This window comes from Salvelinus namaycush, chromosome 8 (genome assembly GCF_016432855.1).
Source record: "Salvelinus namaycush isolate Seneca chromosome 8, SaNama_1.0, whole genome shotgun sequence".
NCBI classification, from domain to species: domain Eukaryota; kingdom Metazoa; phylum Chordata; class Actinopteri; order Salmoniformes; family Salmonidae; genus Salvelinus; species Salvelinus namaycush.
Window position 1 is genome coordinate 2,564,200 of NC_052314.1, and position 16,480 is coordinate 2,580,679.

Genomic DNA, 16,480 nt, shown 5'->3' on the forward strand with positions numbered 1-16,480 from the left:
CAGAGAACCAATTGAGAAAACATATCAATGGTTCTGAATGACAACCAATATACATCAACACCATACATCATGATTCATGGAAATGTACAAGATTAAAACATGGCACTTAAAAAAAATATGAATGTATTGAATTTTTATTCATAACATCTGAAGATCAAATCAGTCAAATCATTGAACATAAAACAGAGCAGAATGAATCATCACATCTGGGGACCATCATCACCAGCATGACTAGTATCTATGTGGACCCTACTACAGTTTAACCAGCTCAGCTATAGACTACACCAGCATGACTAGTATCTATGTGGACCCTACTACAGTTTAACCAGCTCAGCTATAGACTACACCAGCATGACTAGTATCTATGTGGACCCTACTACAGTTTAACCAGCTCAGCTATAGACTACACCAGCATGACTAGTATCTATGTGGACCCTACTACAGTTTAACCAGCTCAGCAGTACCACAGAGATGAAACCCAGGATAGAGGGGCTGAGTGAATGTGGTCTGGACTCTGTGGAGGAGGGTCATTGTGTCAGAGACACTGTAGAAGGACAGAGTACCTGCCTTGTGATCCAGGTACAGTCCTACTCTGGAGGACTGAGGGCCTGATACTTTAGTCTCAACGTTATTGTGTCTGAACCAATAACCACCTCTATAGTATTGTAAACTCCAGGACTTGTCATTGTATCCAAATATATTATCTGTCTCTGTTCTGCTGATGTCTTTATATGAGACTGCTGTAATAACATAACTACTCCACTCCACCTCCCAGTAACAGCGTCCAGACAGACCCTCTCTACACAGAACCTGGTACTGGTTGGTGAATCTGTCTGGATGGTCAGGATATGGTTGGACTTGGCCTGTATAGGTCACCTTTCTGTTCCCTTCAGACAGAGAGATGTGAGTGTGTGCTGTGTTTGGGTCCAGTGTGAGCTGACAGGAATCTGGGAGAAGAGCAGAGCAGAGACCAATGAGGGGAGTTAGAACAATAAGTTAAGTCAGATACTGTATCTACCCTGTCTTTGATTAGAGCACAGCAGAGATCAAATCAGAGAAATATGAGGAGTCAGATAGATACCCAGTCTTTGATTAGATCTACTATTGCTATATATTTCGAGAGGGATTGTTAGGAGTGTCAGTAAAAAGAGACTGTTAGTTACTTCCCAATAAAGAGACTCACATTGTAAAAACTCTTCTCTGGTCTTGGGCTCTGGAGGCAGTACAACCTCCACTATATTCACTACAGACACACAAACACATTGACAGAGAGAGGGAATGTTATCATCATACCATATTCCACATGTATGTGACTAGTAGGGAACTTTCAATGGTCTAAAGTTGATGTTGTTATTATCTTCAACACACCTGTAGTGGAGATCTTGGTCCATTCTCCTTTAAGGATGTCTTCTAGTTTCTCTCTCAGCTCAGACACAGTCTTCCTCACATCTTCAAAGTACTGAAGAGGACTGACAACGATGCTGGGTAAGTCTGAAGATACACTGCTACTGGAGACAGACTGATAACTCTGGAGAGAGAGAGAGAGAGAGAGTGAGGGGGACAGAGAGCGAGAGAGAGGGACAGAGAGCGAGAGGGACAGAGAGAGGGAGAGAGGGATGGACAGAGAGAGAGAGAGGGAGAGAGGAATGGACAGAGAGGGGGAGAGAGGGACGGATAGAGAGGGGGAGGGAGGGACGGGGGGAGAGTGGGACGGGGAGAGAGACGGACGGTCAGAGGGGGGGAGGGACGGACAGAGCCGGGGGACAACATAATGATTGAGATGAATAGTTTCACATTAAGTTAATTTCATATCACATGTAACAAGGCAGTTTAGTTACCTGGAGGAAATGGATGTGATCCTCTGTGTGTGAGAGCTGCTCCAGCTCAGTGCTTCTCTTCCTCAGCTCAGCTATCTCCTGCTTCAGTTGCTCCAGGAGTCCTTCAGCTTGACTCACTTGAGCCTTCTCTTGGGCTCTGATCAGCTCCTTCACCTCAGAGCGCCTTCTCTCAATGGAGCGGATCAGCTCAGTAAAGATCTGATCACTGTCCTCCACTGCTGACTTTGCAGAGCGCTGTTAAGAGAGAGACAGAGAGAGACAGAGAGAGAGAGAGAGAGACAGAGAGAGAGAGAGAGAGAGAGAGAGAGAGAGAGAGAGAGACAGAGAGACAGAGAGAGAGAGAGAGAGAGAGAGAGAGAGAGAGAGAGACAGAGAGACAGAGAGAGAGAGCGAGAGAGAGAGAGAGAGACAGAGAGAGAGAGAGAGAGAGAGAGAGAGAGACAGAGAGAGAGACAGAGAGAGAGAGAGAGAGAGAGACAGAGACAGAGACAGAGACAGAGACAGAGACAGAGACAGAGACAGAGACAGAGACAGAGACAGAGACAGAGACAGAGACAGAGAGAGAGACAGAGAGAGAGAGAGAGAAAGACAGTATGTACAGTAGCCTCTGCACCACTTTGATTCAGAACACTGCCAACCTGCTCTCCAGGTCCACCAGGCCTTGTCCCCCCTCCTGGACAAGCAGGTACATCACCGACACCCTCAGCCGGTGACGCCCCGACCAGATAATAATTAACTAAATTGCTCTGCAGGTCCACAAGCAGACCACCGGGGGGTTGAGAATGGCCAGTTTCTGCCATACGGAGGATTCTGCCAAGATGTTGATGATCAGCACCCTCCCTCTGTGTGACACTTGGGAGAGGAGCCACTTCCACTTTGTCAGCCTCGACACCACCACTTGTGATACTCCTTCCCAGAACTTCATAACCCACCCCTCAGAGCCCAGATATATACTGGGCCCTCTGCCTGACTGGCTGTCAGCTCTGGATCCAATGAGCCGTCTGAAAACAAGGCATCTTCCTACGCAGACTCATCCCCCTTCCTCCTCCGTTGGCACAGTACCGTCCTCCTCCTCCCCTGTCTGCCCCCTGAACTTCCTCCCTGATCAGTGCCTCCTCCCCAGTAACAGGTAATATTTCCTGTGATGAGCCCTCCAAGCCTTTACCCACTGGAGTCTCCGTTACTACGGAAACCTGCCTATGCTAAATGACTAACATGTAAACGTAAACTAGGCATCTGTGAAAGGGCGGCAGGTAGACTAGTGGTTAGTGCGTTGGCCCAGTAACCAAAAGGTTGCTGGATTGAATCTCTGAGCTGACAAGGTAATTATATATTTTATATCAAATATATCTTGTTTCAAAGCTTTTTTAGCTAACTGGTCTACAATTTCATTCCCTTCCACACCTGAATGTGCTGGGAACCAGCAGAATCTCACTACTACACCCATTCTCTCATTTCTCCATAATAACATTAATACCTCCAATAGTAGGTCACTCCTATTAGATTTACCAGATGATAAACTATTCAATACAGACAGAAATCCTGAGCATACTATAATTCTAACAGGTTGTACGTCCTCCACCCACTGGAGGACAACTATTATCACCAACAGTTCAACTGTCAAGCAGTTTCCCTTCATCACTGACTTCTGACCAATCTTTCCTTTTCTCTACCAAGGTTAGATCAACAACATGATCTGGGAGTAACCATGGAGGAACATCCCCTCTCACCACAGAAGGGCCAACCTCCAACTCCCTCAAACCACTCTCATCAGCAAGCTTTCCAACTGTCCAACCAAAACCACAGCCTTGTCTACTGGTATATTCCCAACAGTCATCTAGAACAGTAGCAGTGGGATGCTCAACCTCACAGCCTTTCAACCCAATAAGCTAATTACAATTTATTACACCGTATATCCAAAGGCATCTCACCTGCCTCCACTAGTAAGACACATACAGATGTTGATTTAAATGCACCAATACATATCCTTAAAGCTAAATACTGGATTCTGTCCAGCTTCTGAAGACAAGTCTTTGCTGCTGTTCCATAAACTATACACCCGTAATCAATTGTTGTCCTGATCAGAAATCTATAAATATCCATCAACGATTGTCTGTCAGCACCCCATTCATAACCAGAGACCCACACAACCAACTACCACGAAAGTGATGGAATGAGAGAGAGAGAGAGAGAGACATCATTACAACACTGTACATAGACATAATATAACGTTTCTTCTTCTTTGGAGTTTAACGGAGGTTGGCATCCAATATGTTGTATTACCGCCCCCAACTGGACTATAATATACATCTACTTTACTTTGTGATACAACATGGGAAAAGGGGAAATTATGATAATACTAAATATAACCCCTTCCAACTAACCTTACACTCATTAAAAACCCACTACCCCATTCCACTACTTTGACCCTATCTGCTCCTGCACCATGCCAACGACCTGGGAGGACGGGACACCACCACTCAACACACCCTGGAACTCTTCTGAAGTCAAATCTCGTGTGACCAAATACTTCTCTGCAGCTGCCACCACAACATCTATTTCCTGTGATTTACGTTCCATTTCTGTGGTACAGTTGATAACCATTGCTATGAACGCTAAGAAGCCAACCTTACTGAAGCAGATATCACTCGTTGGCCTATCCCTCTGTGCTGCACAGATCTACTACTCACAGGGATCCTCTCAGGATCCCTCACCCTTGACCCATCCTCCTCTACTTTCTTCACTGCCTCAGCATACGACACCTTCTGCACTACTCTGACTCTATCCACCTCAACCTGCCTCTCTCTCACCGGACACTTCTGATCCCCAGCAACATGGACACCCCTACAGTTGACACAACTTTATCCACTAAAATTACACAATCCTCTATCCCATGACCTCCTGCACACTTCCCACATCTTGGAATCTCCCTCCTACAAACTGCTGCAACTTGACCATAAACGTTGCACCTGAAACAGCTCAGTGGATTCAACACAAAGACTCTAACAGGATAACTGATACATCCTAACATGACTTTGTCGGGTAAAGACTCAAAACTCAAAAGGACTGACAGTGACTCCACTGTTTCACCACGCTCCCCACCGGGTCTGCGTCGTACCAAACGGCGGGCATCACAAACACCAGGAGTCTTCAACTTCAATTTTTCCACCTCCACACTTAATGCTACCCCAGAAATCACTCCTTTCAATGGTGTCCTATTCCTAAGAGCGAAGCAAGAAACAGATATTGACCCAAGTTGTGTGACATGGAGCGCCCACTCCCTCTGGTCAGAAGAAACACAAACAAATATCACAAGTCCACTACAGGTTACCTTCACTGATTCAACTGCACCCAACTCCTATCCCACCCACCCTGAAACCACAAATGGATCACAAATGGATCTGCCAAAAGGTATGGATCCACTTTCTCCAAAAATGTAACTCTTACTGCACCAGATTCTTCTTTATCATGTCCATTGATGCCAGGCTCTGGTTCTGAGCTCTTCACCACACCTTCTACCTCACTTAACTCTCCCTCATTCATTTCCATTTCACCTCCAGAACTCAGTCTGGTGCACGACTCACTCTGTTTGCTCTTGAATTATAACATTTGAAATGTTTCTATTCCTTTGAAACTTTTGTGAGTGTAATGTTTACTGTTCATTTCTAATTGTTTATTTCACTTTTGTTGATGGTCTACTTCACTTGCTTTGGCAATGTAAACATATGTTTCCCATGCTAATAAAGCCCTGTGAATTGAATTGAGAGAGAGAGCTCCATGTTAATGTATAGGGGACATGAGTCAGTCATGGTTACTCAAGGTTATGTGATGATGTAGCCACGCCTGCGACATCAAACTCAGCCCTCGGTCCAATAGGGAACGTCCTCTTGATGTAACGGTCAAGATGTTGGTTTCTCCTGCGGTAGACCTGGGTTCATATCCCGTCGGTTACATTAAGCAGTCTATTGTCTGAAAGGGGTCCAGACAGCCTGTTCCCAACAGTGGGGTAAGTGGGATTGGTGGGATTGTAGAGGGGCCCCTCTCCCTCTCTCTTTCTGACTGGAGGAGAGAAGTGAAATGGTGTGTCTCCTCTGGTCAACAATACTCACCTTGAAAGACTCCACAGCCTGTTGGAGCTCCTTCAGCTCCTTCTCTCTCTCCTGGAATCTCTGCTGGACCTTCTGCTGACTCATCCCCAGCTGCCTCTGTGGAGAATCACTCTTCAATGAACTATCAAGCTTTATTTGTCCAGTAGATCAATAGTATAGTAATGTGACATAGGACCCATAGAAGATAGGGATTAAAATGTTGAGGAAGTGACTGTGTGAAATTATATTATAATGTTGGTATGTGATTCTACTAGATTTTAGTCAACACCACTCCGACGTTGCTCAATCTAAATTTTAAATATTCATTCTTTTACTTTAGATTTGTGTTTATTGCTGTGAATTGTTAGATACTACTGCACTGTTGGAGCTAGGAACACAAGCATTTCACTACACCACCAATAACATATGCTAAATATGTGTGTGACCAATAACATGACGTTTGATTTGATTTGAATGATTATAGTTTTAACAATACACAAATCAGGGGAGCTGATTGGGTGTTTGATAACACTCTAACCACTAGGCAGGTAGCCTAGTGGTTAGAGCGTTGGGACAGTAACCGAAAGGTTGCTGGATTGAATCTCTGAGCTGACAAGGTAAAAATCTGTTTTTAGAGGTGGCAGGTAGACTAGTGGTTAGACTGTAGAGGTGGCAGGTAGACTAGTGGTTAGAGTGTAGAGAGGGCAGGTAGTCTAGTGGTTAGAGTGTAGAGGTGGCAGGTAGACTAGTGGTTAGACTGTAGAGGTGGCAGGTAGTCTAGTGGTTAGAGTGTAGAGGTGGCAGGTAGCCTAGTGGTTAGAGTGTAGAGGTGGCAGGTAGCCTAGTGGTTAGAGTGTAGAGGTGGCAGGTAGACTAGTGGTTAGAGTGTAGAGGTGGCAGTTAGAGTGTAGAGGTGGCAGGTAGCCTAGTGGTAAGAGTGTAGAGGTGGCAGGTAGCCTAGTGGTTAGAGTGTAGAGGTGGCAGGTAGCCTAGTGGTTAGAGTGTAGAGGTGGCAGGTAGCCTAGTGGTTAGAGTGTAGAGGTGGCAGGTAGACTAGTGGTTAGAGTGTAGAGGTGGCAGGTAGACTAGTGGTTAGAGTGTAGAGGTGGCAGGTAGACTAGTGGTTAGAGTGTAGAGGTGGCAGGTAGCCTAGTGGTTAGAGTGTAGAGGTGGCAGGTAGCCTAGTGGTTAGAGTGTAGAGGTGGCAGGTAGCCTAGTGGTTAGAGCGTTGGGACAGTAACCGAAAGGTTGCTGGATGGAATCTCTGAGCTGACAAGGTAAACATCTGTTGTTCTTTCCCTGAACAAGGCAGTTAACACGCTGTTCCCTGGTAGGCCGTGATTGTAAATAAGAATGTGTTTTTAACCAACTTGCTTAGTTATTGAAAGGTAAAACAATTAATTGTAAGAAATAATTTGTTCTTAACTGAATTGCCTAGTTAAATAAAGGATAAATAAAAAAATATATACTCAAGGTTTGTGTTCATATTTATTCTGCTGTGGATCAATTTAATTTGAATGATCTCATATTCAATCAGTCTTAGTTCCTACTGTATCTTTAATTCTTTGTTTATCAGACAGTCACCAACAAGTTGTTCTGGTCTTACCTGTTTCTCAGTCCTCTCTGCTGCAGCTGACACTGTATCATGGCCTTTATGTTCATCCATTGTACACAGCAGACAGATACACTGCTGATCGGTACGACAGTAAACCTCCAGCAGTTTGTCATGATGAGAGCAGATCTTCTCCTGTAGTTGTGTGGTGGCTTTGACCAGCTTGTGCTTCTTGAAAGCAGGATATTCATAGTGAGGTTGGAGGTGAGTCTCACAGTAAGAGGCCAGACACGCCAGACAGGACATGAGGGCTTTCTGCTTTCTGGTCCCAGTACAGAAATCACACACCACATCTCCAGGTCCAGCATAGTACAGAGCAGGAGGGGGAGCAGCCTGGAGTCCTGTCTTCTTCAGTTTCTCCACCACCTCAGCCAGCACAGTGCTCCTGTTCAGAACAGGCCTTGGGATAAAGGTCTGTCTGCACTGTGGACAGCTGTAGACACCTTTCAGATCATCCTGATCCCAGCTTTCTTTAATACAGCCCATACAGTAACTGTGTCCACAGGCAGTAGTCACCGGATCCTTCAGTAGATCCAGACAGATGGAGCAACAGAACAGTTCCTGATTCTCTGCCATTTTGGTGCTCTCTCCCGTAGGTTAAGCAGTGTGAAAGATGACTTTCTGTTCAGTGTGAAAGATGACTTTCTGTTTCATTGAACTCTACACCAGAGGACAGGGAGTGGCTTCCTACTTGACGGGGTTCTCTGTATGTAGAGGGGGTGTGGTTTCTTTGATAAGGAAGTATGACAGAGTGTTGGGTAGTAGACAGAGATGGTTATTATTTCTGTTACACGTATTTGAAATTTGAAATGAAATGTATTTTTTGAAATGTATTTTAATTACTTCTGAGTATTTTGTCATTTGAATTACACTGGGCTGAACTACACTCCATTGCATTTTGTATTTTTTATTTTCAAAATACTAAATAGTTTTCTATTCCATTTTTTACAGTGTTCACATTTTGTGGCCCCCTTTCACCCTGCAATGATATCAGAAGTCTGATAGTACTATGGTGTGATAAGACTGTCTGCTAAATGACAACAATGATATCAGAAGTCTGATAGTACTATGGTGTGATAAGAATGTCTGCTAAATGACAACAATGATATCAGAAGTCTGATAGTACTATGGTGTGATAAGACTGTCTGCTAAATGACAACAATGATATCAGAAGTCTGATAGTACTATGGTGTGATAAGAATGTCTGCTAAATGACAACAATGATATCAGAAGTCTGATAGTACTATGGTGTGATAAGACTGTCTGCTAAATGACAACAATGATATCAGAAGTCTGATAGTACTATGGTGTGATAAGAGCATCTGCTAAATGAACTAAATATAAATGCATATGTAAAAATATTGATAAATACTTTGTTGAGGGAAAATGTACTTGATACGATTGTAATATATTGTTGTCTCACCTAGCTGTCTTAAGATATACTAATGCACTAATTGAAAGTCACTCTGGATACGAGTGTCTGCTAAATGACTAAAATGTAAATGTAAAATTAATAAATGCAATAAATTCTGTCCATCCCTGGTAGTAGAATACTCTGTCTGGAGGGTGTTTTCAGGGCCTGACCAGGACACTGGAGGTAAAGGACCGGTTTAAATAGGAAAATGTCCTGGAGTTTTGTCAAAAATAAATGTTTCACAAAACACTTTCAAAAGGCATAATAAAATACGTATCTCTCCTCAGAGCATAATCACTGGGCAATCACTTAACAACTCAGTTTAAAGGTTAAAGGGATACTTAGGATTTAGGCAATGAAGCCCTTAAACTACTGACCCAGAGTCAGATGAAGCCCTTAAACTACTGACCCAGAGTCAGATGAAGCCCTTAAACTACTGACCCAGAGTCAGATGAAGCCCTTTATCTACTGACCCAGAGTCAGATGAAGCCCTTTATCTACTGACCCAGAGTCAGATGAAGCCCTTAAACTACTGGCCCAGAGTCAGATGAAGCCCTTTATCTACTGACCCAGAGTCAGATGAAGCCCTTAAACTACTGACCCAGAGTCAGATGAAGCCCTTTATCTACTGACCCAGAGTCAGATGAAGCCCTTAATCTACTGACCCAGAGTCAGATGAAGCCCTTAAACTACTGACCCAGAGTCAGATGAAACCCTTTATCTACTGACCCAGAGTCAGATGAAGCCCTTTATCTACTGACCCAGAGTCAGATGAAGCCCTTTATCTACTGACCCAGAGTCAGATGAAGCCCTTTATCTACTGACCCAGAGTCAGATGAAGCCCTTTATCTACTGACCCAGAGTCAGATGAAGCCCTTTATCTACTGACCCAGAGTCAGATGAAGCCCTTTATCTACTGACCCAGAGTCAGATGAAGCCCTTTATCTACTGACCCAGAGTCAGATGAAGCCCTTTATCTACTGACCCAGAGTCAGATGAAGCCCTTTATCTACTGACCCAGAGTCAGATGAAGCCCTTTATCTACTGACCCAGAGTCAGATGAAGCCCTTTATCTACTGACCCAGAGTCAGATGAAGCCCTTTATCTACTGACCCAGAGTCAGATGAAGCCCTTTATCTACTGACCCAGAGTCAGATGAACTCATGGATACCCTTTTTATGTCTCTGCATCCAGTATGAAGGAAGTTAGAGGTCATTTTGGGAGCCAGTGCCAACTAGCGTTAGAGCATACTACCATATGTAGTTAGAATGTAAATGGACACCATATGTAGTTAGAATGTCAATGGACGCCATATGTAGTTAGAATCTGGAGAGTTGGAACCAACTGCCAACATGGAGGATAGTATTGTGAACTCTGGAAGCTACGGTTAGGATGACCCCTACTGGTGTATTAGAGACAGACAAGAGACGTTTGAACCAAATGAATGCTTCTTGTCTTCCCAGCCTTCCTCTCTTGTCTGTTCCAGGCTCTGTGATCTCCTTCCACCTGACACCCAGTCATATCAGAGGCATCTCCCTGCACTTCCTCACCCTGTCCTACGGAGGGGGCTGTTTCCTGGGAGCCCTCATCATCCAGCTGGTCTACCTACTCTCTGGAGGTAAATGCTTCACTAACAGATGTATCATCGTAACCATAGAAACTGAAGAGGAACATACATTCATGTTGGAATGGTTGATGGGGGTCTGTCTGCATTATGGTGATTCAGTCCTATGGCCACTGATAGAACTGTTCTCCTGTCCAACTACAGGTAACTGGTACCCAAACACACTGCATGAAGGGAATCTGTTCTCCTGTCCAACTACAGGTAACTGGTACCCAAACACACTGCATGAAGGGAATCTGTTCTCCTGTCCAACTACAGGTAACTTGTACCCAAACACACTGCATGAAGGGAATCTGTTCTCCTGTCCAACTACAGGTAACTTGTACCCAAACACACTGCATGAAGGGAATCTGTTCTCTTGTCCAACTACAGGTAACTTGTACTCAAACACACTGCATGAAGGGAATCTGTAGCGTTTCTTCTTCTTATCCATGTTGATGACCTTAAACACTCTGGTGTTCTGCTGGATATCTGACAGGTACAGTATGACAACCTCTCATGTATCAGTACAGTCATTACAGATGAGGCAAAGAACATGAGGAGGACTGGAAGATATGAGGAGGACAGGAATACATGAGGAGGACAGGAAGACATGAGGAGGACAGGAAGACATGAGGAGGACAGGAAGACATGAGGAGGACAGGAAGACATGAGGAGGACAGGAAGACATGAGGAGGACAGGAAGACATGAGGAGGACAGGAATACATGAGGAGGACAGGAAGACATGAGGAGGACAGGAAGACATGAGGAGGACAGGAATACATGAGGAGGACAGGAAGACATGAGGAGGACAGGAAGACATGAGGAGGACAGGAAGACATGAGGAGGACAGGAAGACATGAGGAGGACAGGAAGACATGAGGAGGACAGGAATACATGAGGAGGACAGGAAGACATGAGGAGGACAGGAAGACATGAGGAGGACAGGAAGACATGAGGAGGACAGGAAGACATTAGAGTTCTTTCAATCCTGGACTTCAAGATTTTTATTGATACAAAACTCTTGAGGTGACCTGAACAAAGTGTCAATATAGTCTGTGTAGATGAGACAGGTGACAGTATTGAGACAGGTGACAGCATTGAGACAGGTGGCAGTATTGAGACAGGTGACAGTATTGAGACACGTGACTGTATTGAGACAGATGACAGTATTGAGACAGGTGACAGCATTGAGACAGATGACAGTATTGAGACAGGTGACAGCATTGAGACAGGTGACAGTATTGAGACAGGTGACAGTATTGAGACAGGTGACAGCATTGAGACAGGTGACAGTACTGAGACAGGTGACAGTACTGAGACAGGTGACAGTATTGAGACAGGTGACAGTATTGAGACAGGTGACAGCATTGAGACAGGTGACAGTACTGAGACAGGTGACAGTATTGAGACAGGTGACAGTATTGAGACAGGTGACAGTACTGAGACAGGTGACAGTATTGAGACAGGTGACAGTATTGAGACAGGTGACAGCATTGAGACAGGTGACAGTACTGAGACAGGTGGCAGCATTGAGACAGGTGACAGTACTGAGACAGGTGACAGTATTGAGACAGGTGGCAGTATTGAGACAGGTGACAGTATTGAGACAGGTGACAGTACTGAGACAGGTGACAGTATTGAGACAGGTGACAGTATTGAGACAGGTGACAGCATTGAGACAGGTGACAGTACTGAGACAGGTGACAGTATTGAGACAGGTGACAGTATTGAGACAGGTGACAGCATTGAGACAGGTGACAGTACTGAGACAGGTGACAGTACTGAGACAGGTGACAGTATTGAGACAGGTGACAGTATTGAGACAGGTGACAGTACTGAGACAGGTGACAGTACTGAGACAGGTGACAGTACTGAGACAGGTGACAGTACTGAGACAGGTGACAGTATTGAGACAAGTGACAGTATTGAGACAGGTGACAGTATTGAGACAGGTGACAGTACTGAGACAGGTGACAGTACTGAGACAGGTGACAGTATTGAGACAGGTGACAGCATTGAGACAGGTGACAGTATTGAGACAGGTGACAGTACTGAGACAGGTGACAGTACTGAGACAGGTGACAGCATTGAGACAGGTGACAGTACTGAGACAGGTGACAGTACTGAGACAGGTGACAGTATTGAGACAGGTGACAGTACTGAGACAGGTGACAGTACTGAGACAGGTGACAGCATTGAGACAGGTGACAGTACTGAGACAGGTGACAGTATTGAGACAGGTGACAGCATTGAGACAGGTGACAGTACTGAGACAGGTGACAGTATTGAGACAGGTGACAGTACTGAGACAGGTGACAGTATTGAGACAGGTGACAGTACTGAGACAGGTGACAGTATTGAGACAGGTGACAGTATTGAGACAGGTGACAGCATTGAGACAGGTGACAGTACTGAGACAGGTGACAGCATTGAGACAGGTGACAGTACTGAGACAGGTGACAGTATTGAGACAGGTGACAGTATTGAGACAGGTGACAGCATTGAGACAGGTGACAGCATTGAGACAGGTGGCAGTATTGAGACAGGTGACAGTACTGAGACAGGTGACAGCATTGAGACAGGTGACAGTACTGAGACAGGTGACAGTATTGAGACAGGTGACAGTATTGAGACAGGTGACAGCATTGAGACAGGTGACAGTACTGAGACAGGTGACAGCATTGAGACAGGCAACAGTACTGAGACAGGTGACAGTATTGAGACAGGTGACAGCATTGAGACAGGTGACAGTGGGAGAAGCTCCTGCAGTACAATACCTGCCTGCGATTCTACCACACCATGGAACGCTCCTCCACAACAGTCTCCATAGAAACAGTGTTGTGACCTCTACACAATCTTTGTCCTCTGTAGCGCTGGAGTTCCTCTTGGTTTATTGATGTCTGTACTGTGGATTGTGTTCATTGACAGTCAGTTTTAGACAGTCACTTTAGATGATCAGAGACTTAAACCTTTGTGTTTCTTCCTACTGAAATATAATGTGGGAGTGTATTATGTACTGTATATTAGTCTACATGGATATGATGTGGGAGTGTATTATGTACTGTCTACATGGATATGATGTGGGAGTGTGTTATGTACTGTCTATTAGTCTACATGGATATGATGTGGGAGTGTATTATGTACTGTCTATTAGTCTACATGGATATGATGTGGGAGTGTATTATGTACTGTATATTAGTCTACATGGATATGATGTGGGAGTGTGTTATGTACTGTCTATTAGTCTACATGGATATGATGTGGGAGTGTGTTATATACTGTCTATTAGTCTACATGGATATGATGTGGGAGTGTATTATGTACTGTCTATTAGTCTACATGCATATGATGTGGGAGTGTGTTATGTGTCTATTAGTCTACATGGATATGATGTGGGAGTGTGTTATGTACTGTCTATTAGTCTACATGCATATGATGTGGGAGTGTATTATGTACTGTCTATTAGTCTACATGGATATGATGTGGGAGTGTATTATGTACTGTCTATTAGTCTACATGGATATGATGTGGGAGTGTATTATGTACTGTCTATTAGTCTACATGGATATGATGTGGGAGTGTGCTTCGTACTGTCTATTAGTCTACATGGATATGATGTGGGAGTGTATTATGTACTGTCTATTAGTCTACATGGATATGATGTGGGAGTGTATTATGTACTGTCTATTAGTCTACATGGATATGATGTGGGAGTGTGTTATGTACTGTCTATTAGTCTACATGGATATGATGTGGGAGTGTATTATGTACTGTCTATTAGTCTACATGGATATGATGTGGGAGTGTGTTATGTACTGTCTATTAGTCTACATGGATATGATGTGGGAGTGTATTATGTACTGTCTATTAGTCTACATGGATATGATGTGGGAGTGTGTTATCTACTGTCTATTAGTCTACATGGATACGATGTGGGAGTGTGTTATGTACTGTCTATTAGTCTACATGGATATGATGTGGGAGTGTATTATGTACTGTCTATTAGTCTACATGCATATGATGTGGGAGTGTGCTATGTACTGTCTATTAGTCTACATGGATATGATGTGGGAGTGTATTATGTACTGTCTATTAGTCTACATGGATATGATGTGGGAGTGTATTATGTACTGTCTATTAGTCTACATGGATATGATGTGGGAGTGTATTATGTACTGTCTATTAGTCTACATGGATATGATGTGGGAGTGTGTTATCTACTGTCTATTAGTCTACATGGATATGATGTGGGAGTGTATTATGTACTGTCTATTAGTCTACATGGATATGATGTGGGAATGTATTATGTGTCATATATTTGTCTAAATGGATTTACTGGTAAATAGATTATTGTAAATAACTGATTCATTGTGTCAATCAATTCAATAATAGAGCATTTCTAATGTCATGATGATGACTTTTATTTTGAAAGATCACATTGATTAACAAGAGCACTAACTGATCTGGGACCAGTCTAATTAGAATGTGCTATCATGCCATCTGTTTATCAATAGCACTAACTGATCTGGGACCAGTCTAATTACAATGTGCTGTCATGCCATCTGTTTATCAATAGCACTTACAGATCTGGGACCAGTCTAATTAGAATGTGCTGTCATGCCATCTGTTTATCAATAGCACTAACTGATCTGGGACCAGTCTAATTAGAATGTGCTGTCATGCCATCTGTTTATCAATAGCACTAACTGATCTGGGACCAGGCTAATTACAATGTGCTGTCTAAACAATGTATTTATTACAATAAAAAAGGGGAGTCTAACCAGATCATAGACCTAGTGGAAGACTGTTAATAACCCAGAATATCTGAAATAGTTGATCTGTATCTACTGGTCATTATTTAGAGATGTGATTTTGTACCAATCCCAAACCCAGGATAGAGGGGCTGAGTGAATGTAGTCTGGACTCTGTGGAGGAGGGTTTACATATACCAGTCATTTCCTTTGAATCCATGAAGGGAAGTGGACAAGTTAACACTTAGAGAGAAAGGAGATAATTGGGACACACCCCATGTGTTCTGAAAACTACAGGACTAAAACCATATTGAAGTTGTCTGCTTTCTATACGGTTTAGAGAGAGAAGCAGAGAGAGAGAGAGAGAGAGAGAGAGAGCGAGAGAGAGAGAGAGAGAGAGGGACAGGGGACACCAGGTAAAGTTGTGGAGATGAGGGAATATGTGATCAGAACCCCTCCAGTCTGGTTAACCACAGTTAGGTGCAGTGTGGACTATCAATACAAGTCACCACTTAGAATGTGACCCAGTTCAATGGGTCTGAACAGAACTGGGGGATGTCAGCCATGAAGTTGTCTAAACACAACTGGAATATCATTAGGTTGTGATTCATTGTTAATGGATTTTCAATTAGGAACACAGAGGAACAACCTGACAACACACATAACAAAATAACAATAACAACAAAGAGGAGGACACCACTAAAGTCATTACCATATTGTCATGTTGTAATGACAGGGAGAAACAATCTAACATCTAGAACACTACTTTAGATCTGGTCTAAAGAAGCCTAGTGCACTACGCAGGGAATAGGGAGCTATTTGGAACAGAGACGCTAACTCCTGTGTGAACATCTTTCTCTTCCTCATCTGTCTGATATATCTGCCCATTTCCCCTCCCATCCTCCCTTTTCATTCTATTCTATCAGCCACACCACTAGCTCACCTCCACACAATCCATTTACAAGTTAAAGACACACCTTGGAATAAATAACAAAGGAAAACTATTACAGATGAAGTTTAGTGTTGGATTTTTTATTTCCCATCACCATAAATCATATTTAATCACTGAACAGTAGCAGACCTAACTTCATCTGTTCCTGACTCTGGATAGTGGATTAAAAAGACCATCAATCTCCAATGATATTAAAGTACTATTCTGAACATTACTGA

General features: G+C 43.6%; 1 protein-coding gene across 1 annotated transcript; it reads right to left on the reverse strand.

Annotated features, from left to right (window-relative positions):
* Nucleotides 1-438: 438 nt before the first annotated feature.
* On the reverse strand, nucleotides 439-8,194 carry LOC120052299 (tripartite motif-containing protein 16-like). Its single transcript, XM_038999129.1, has 6 exons — nucleotides 7,533-8,194; nucleotides 5,948-6,043; nucleotides 1,839-2,072; nucleotides 1,369-1,528; nucleotides 1,184-1,243; nucleotides 439-947 (listed from the first exon to the last, which is right to left on the reverse strand). The coding sequence occupies exons 1-6, from the start codon at nucleotides 8,112-8,114 to the stop codon at nucleotides 439-441; spliced, it is 1,641 nt and encodes a 546-aa protein (XP_038855057.1). The 5' UTR covers nucleotides 8,115-8,194.
* Between the last annotated feature and the right edge of the window lie 8,286 nt (nucleotides 8,195-16,480).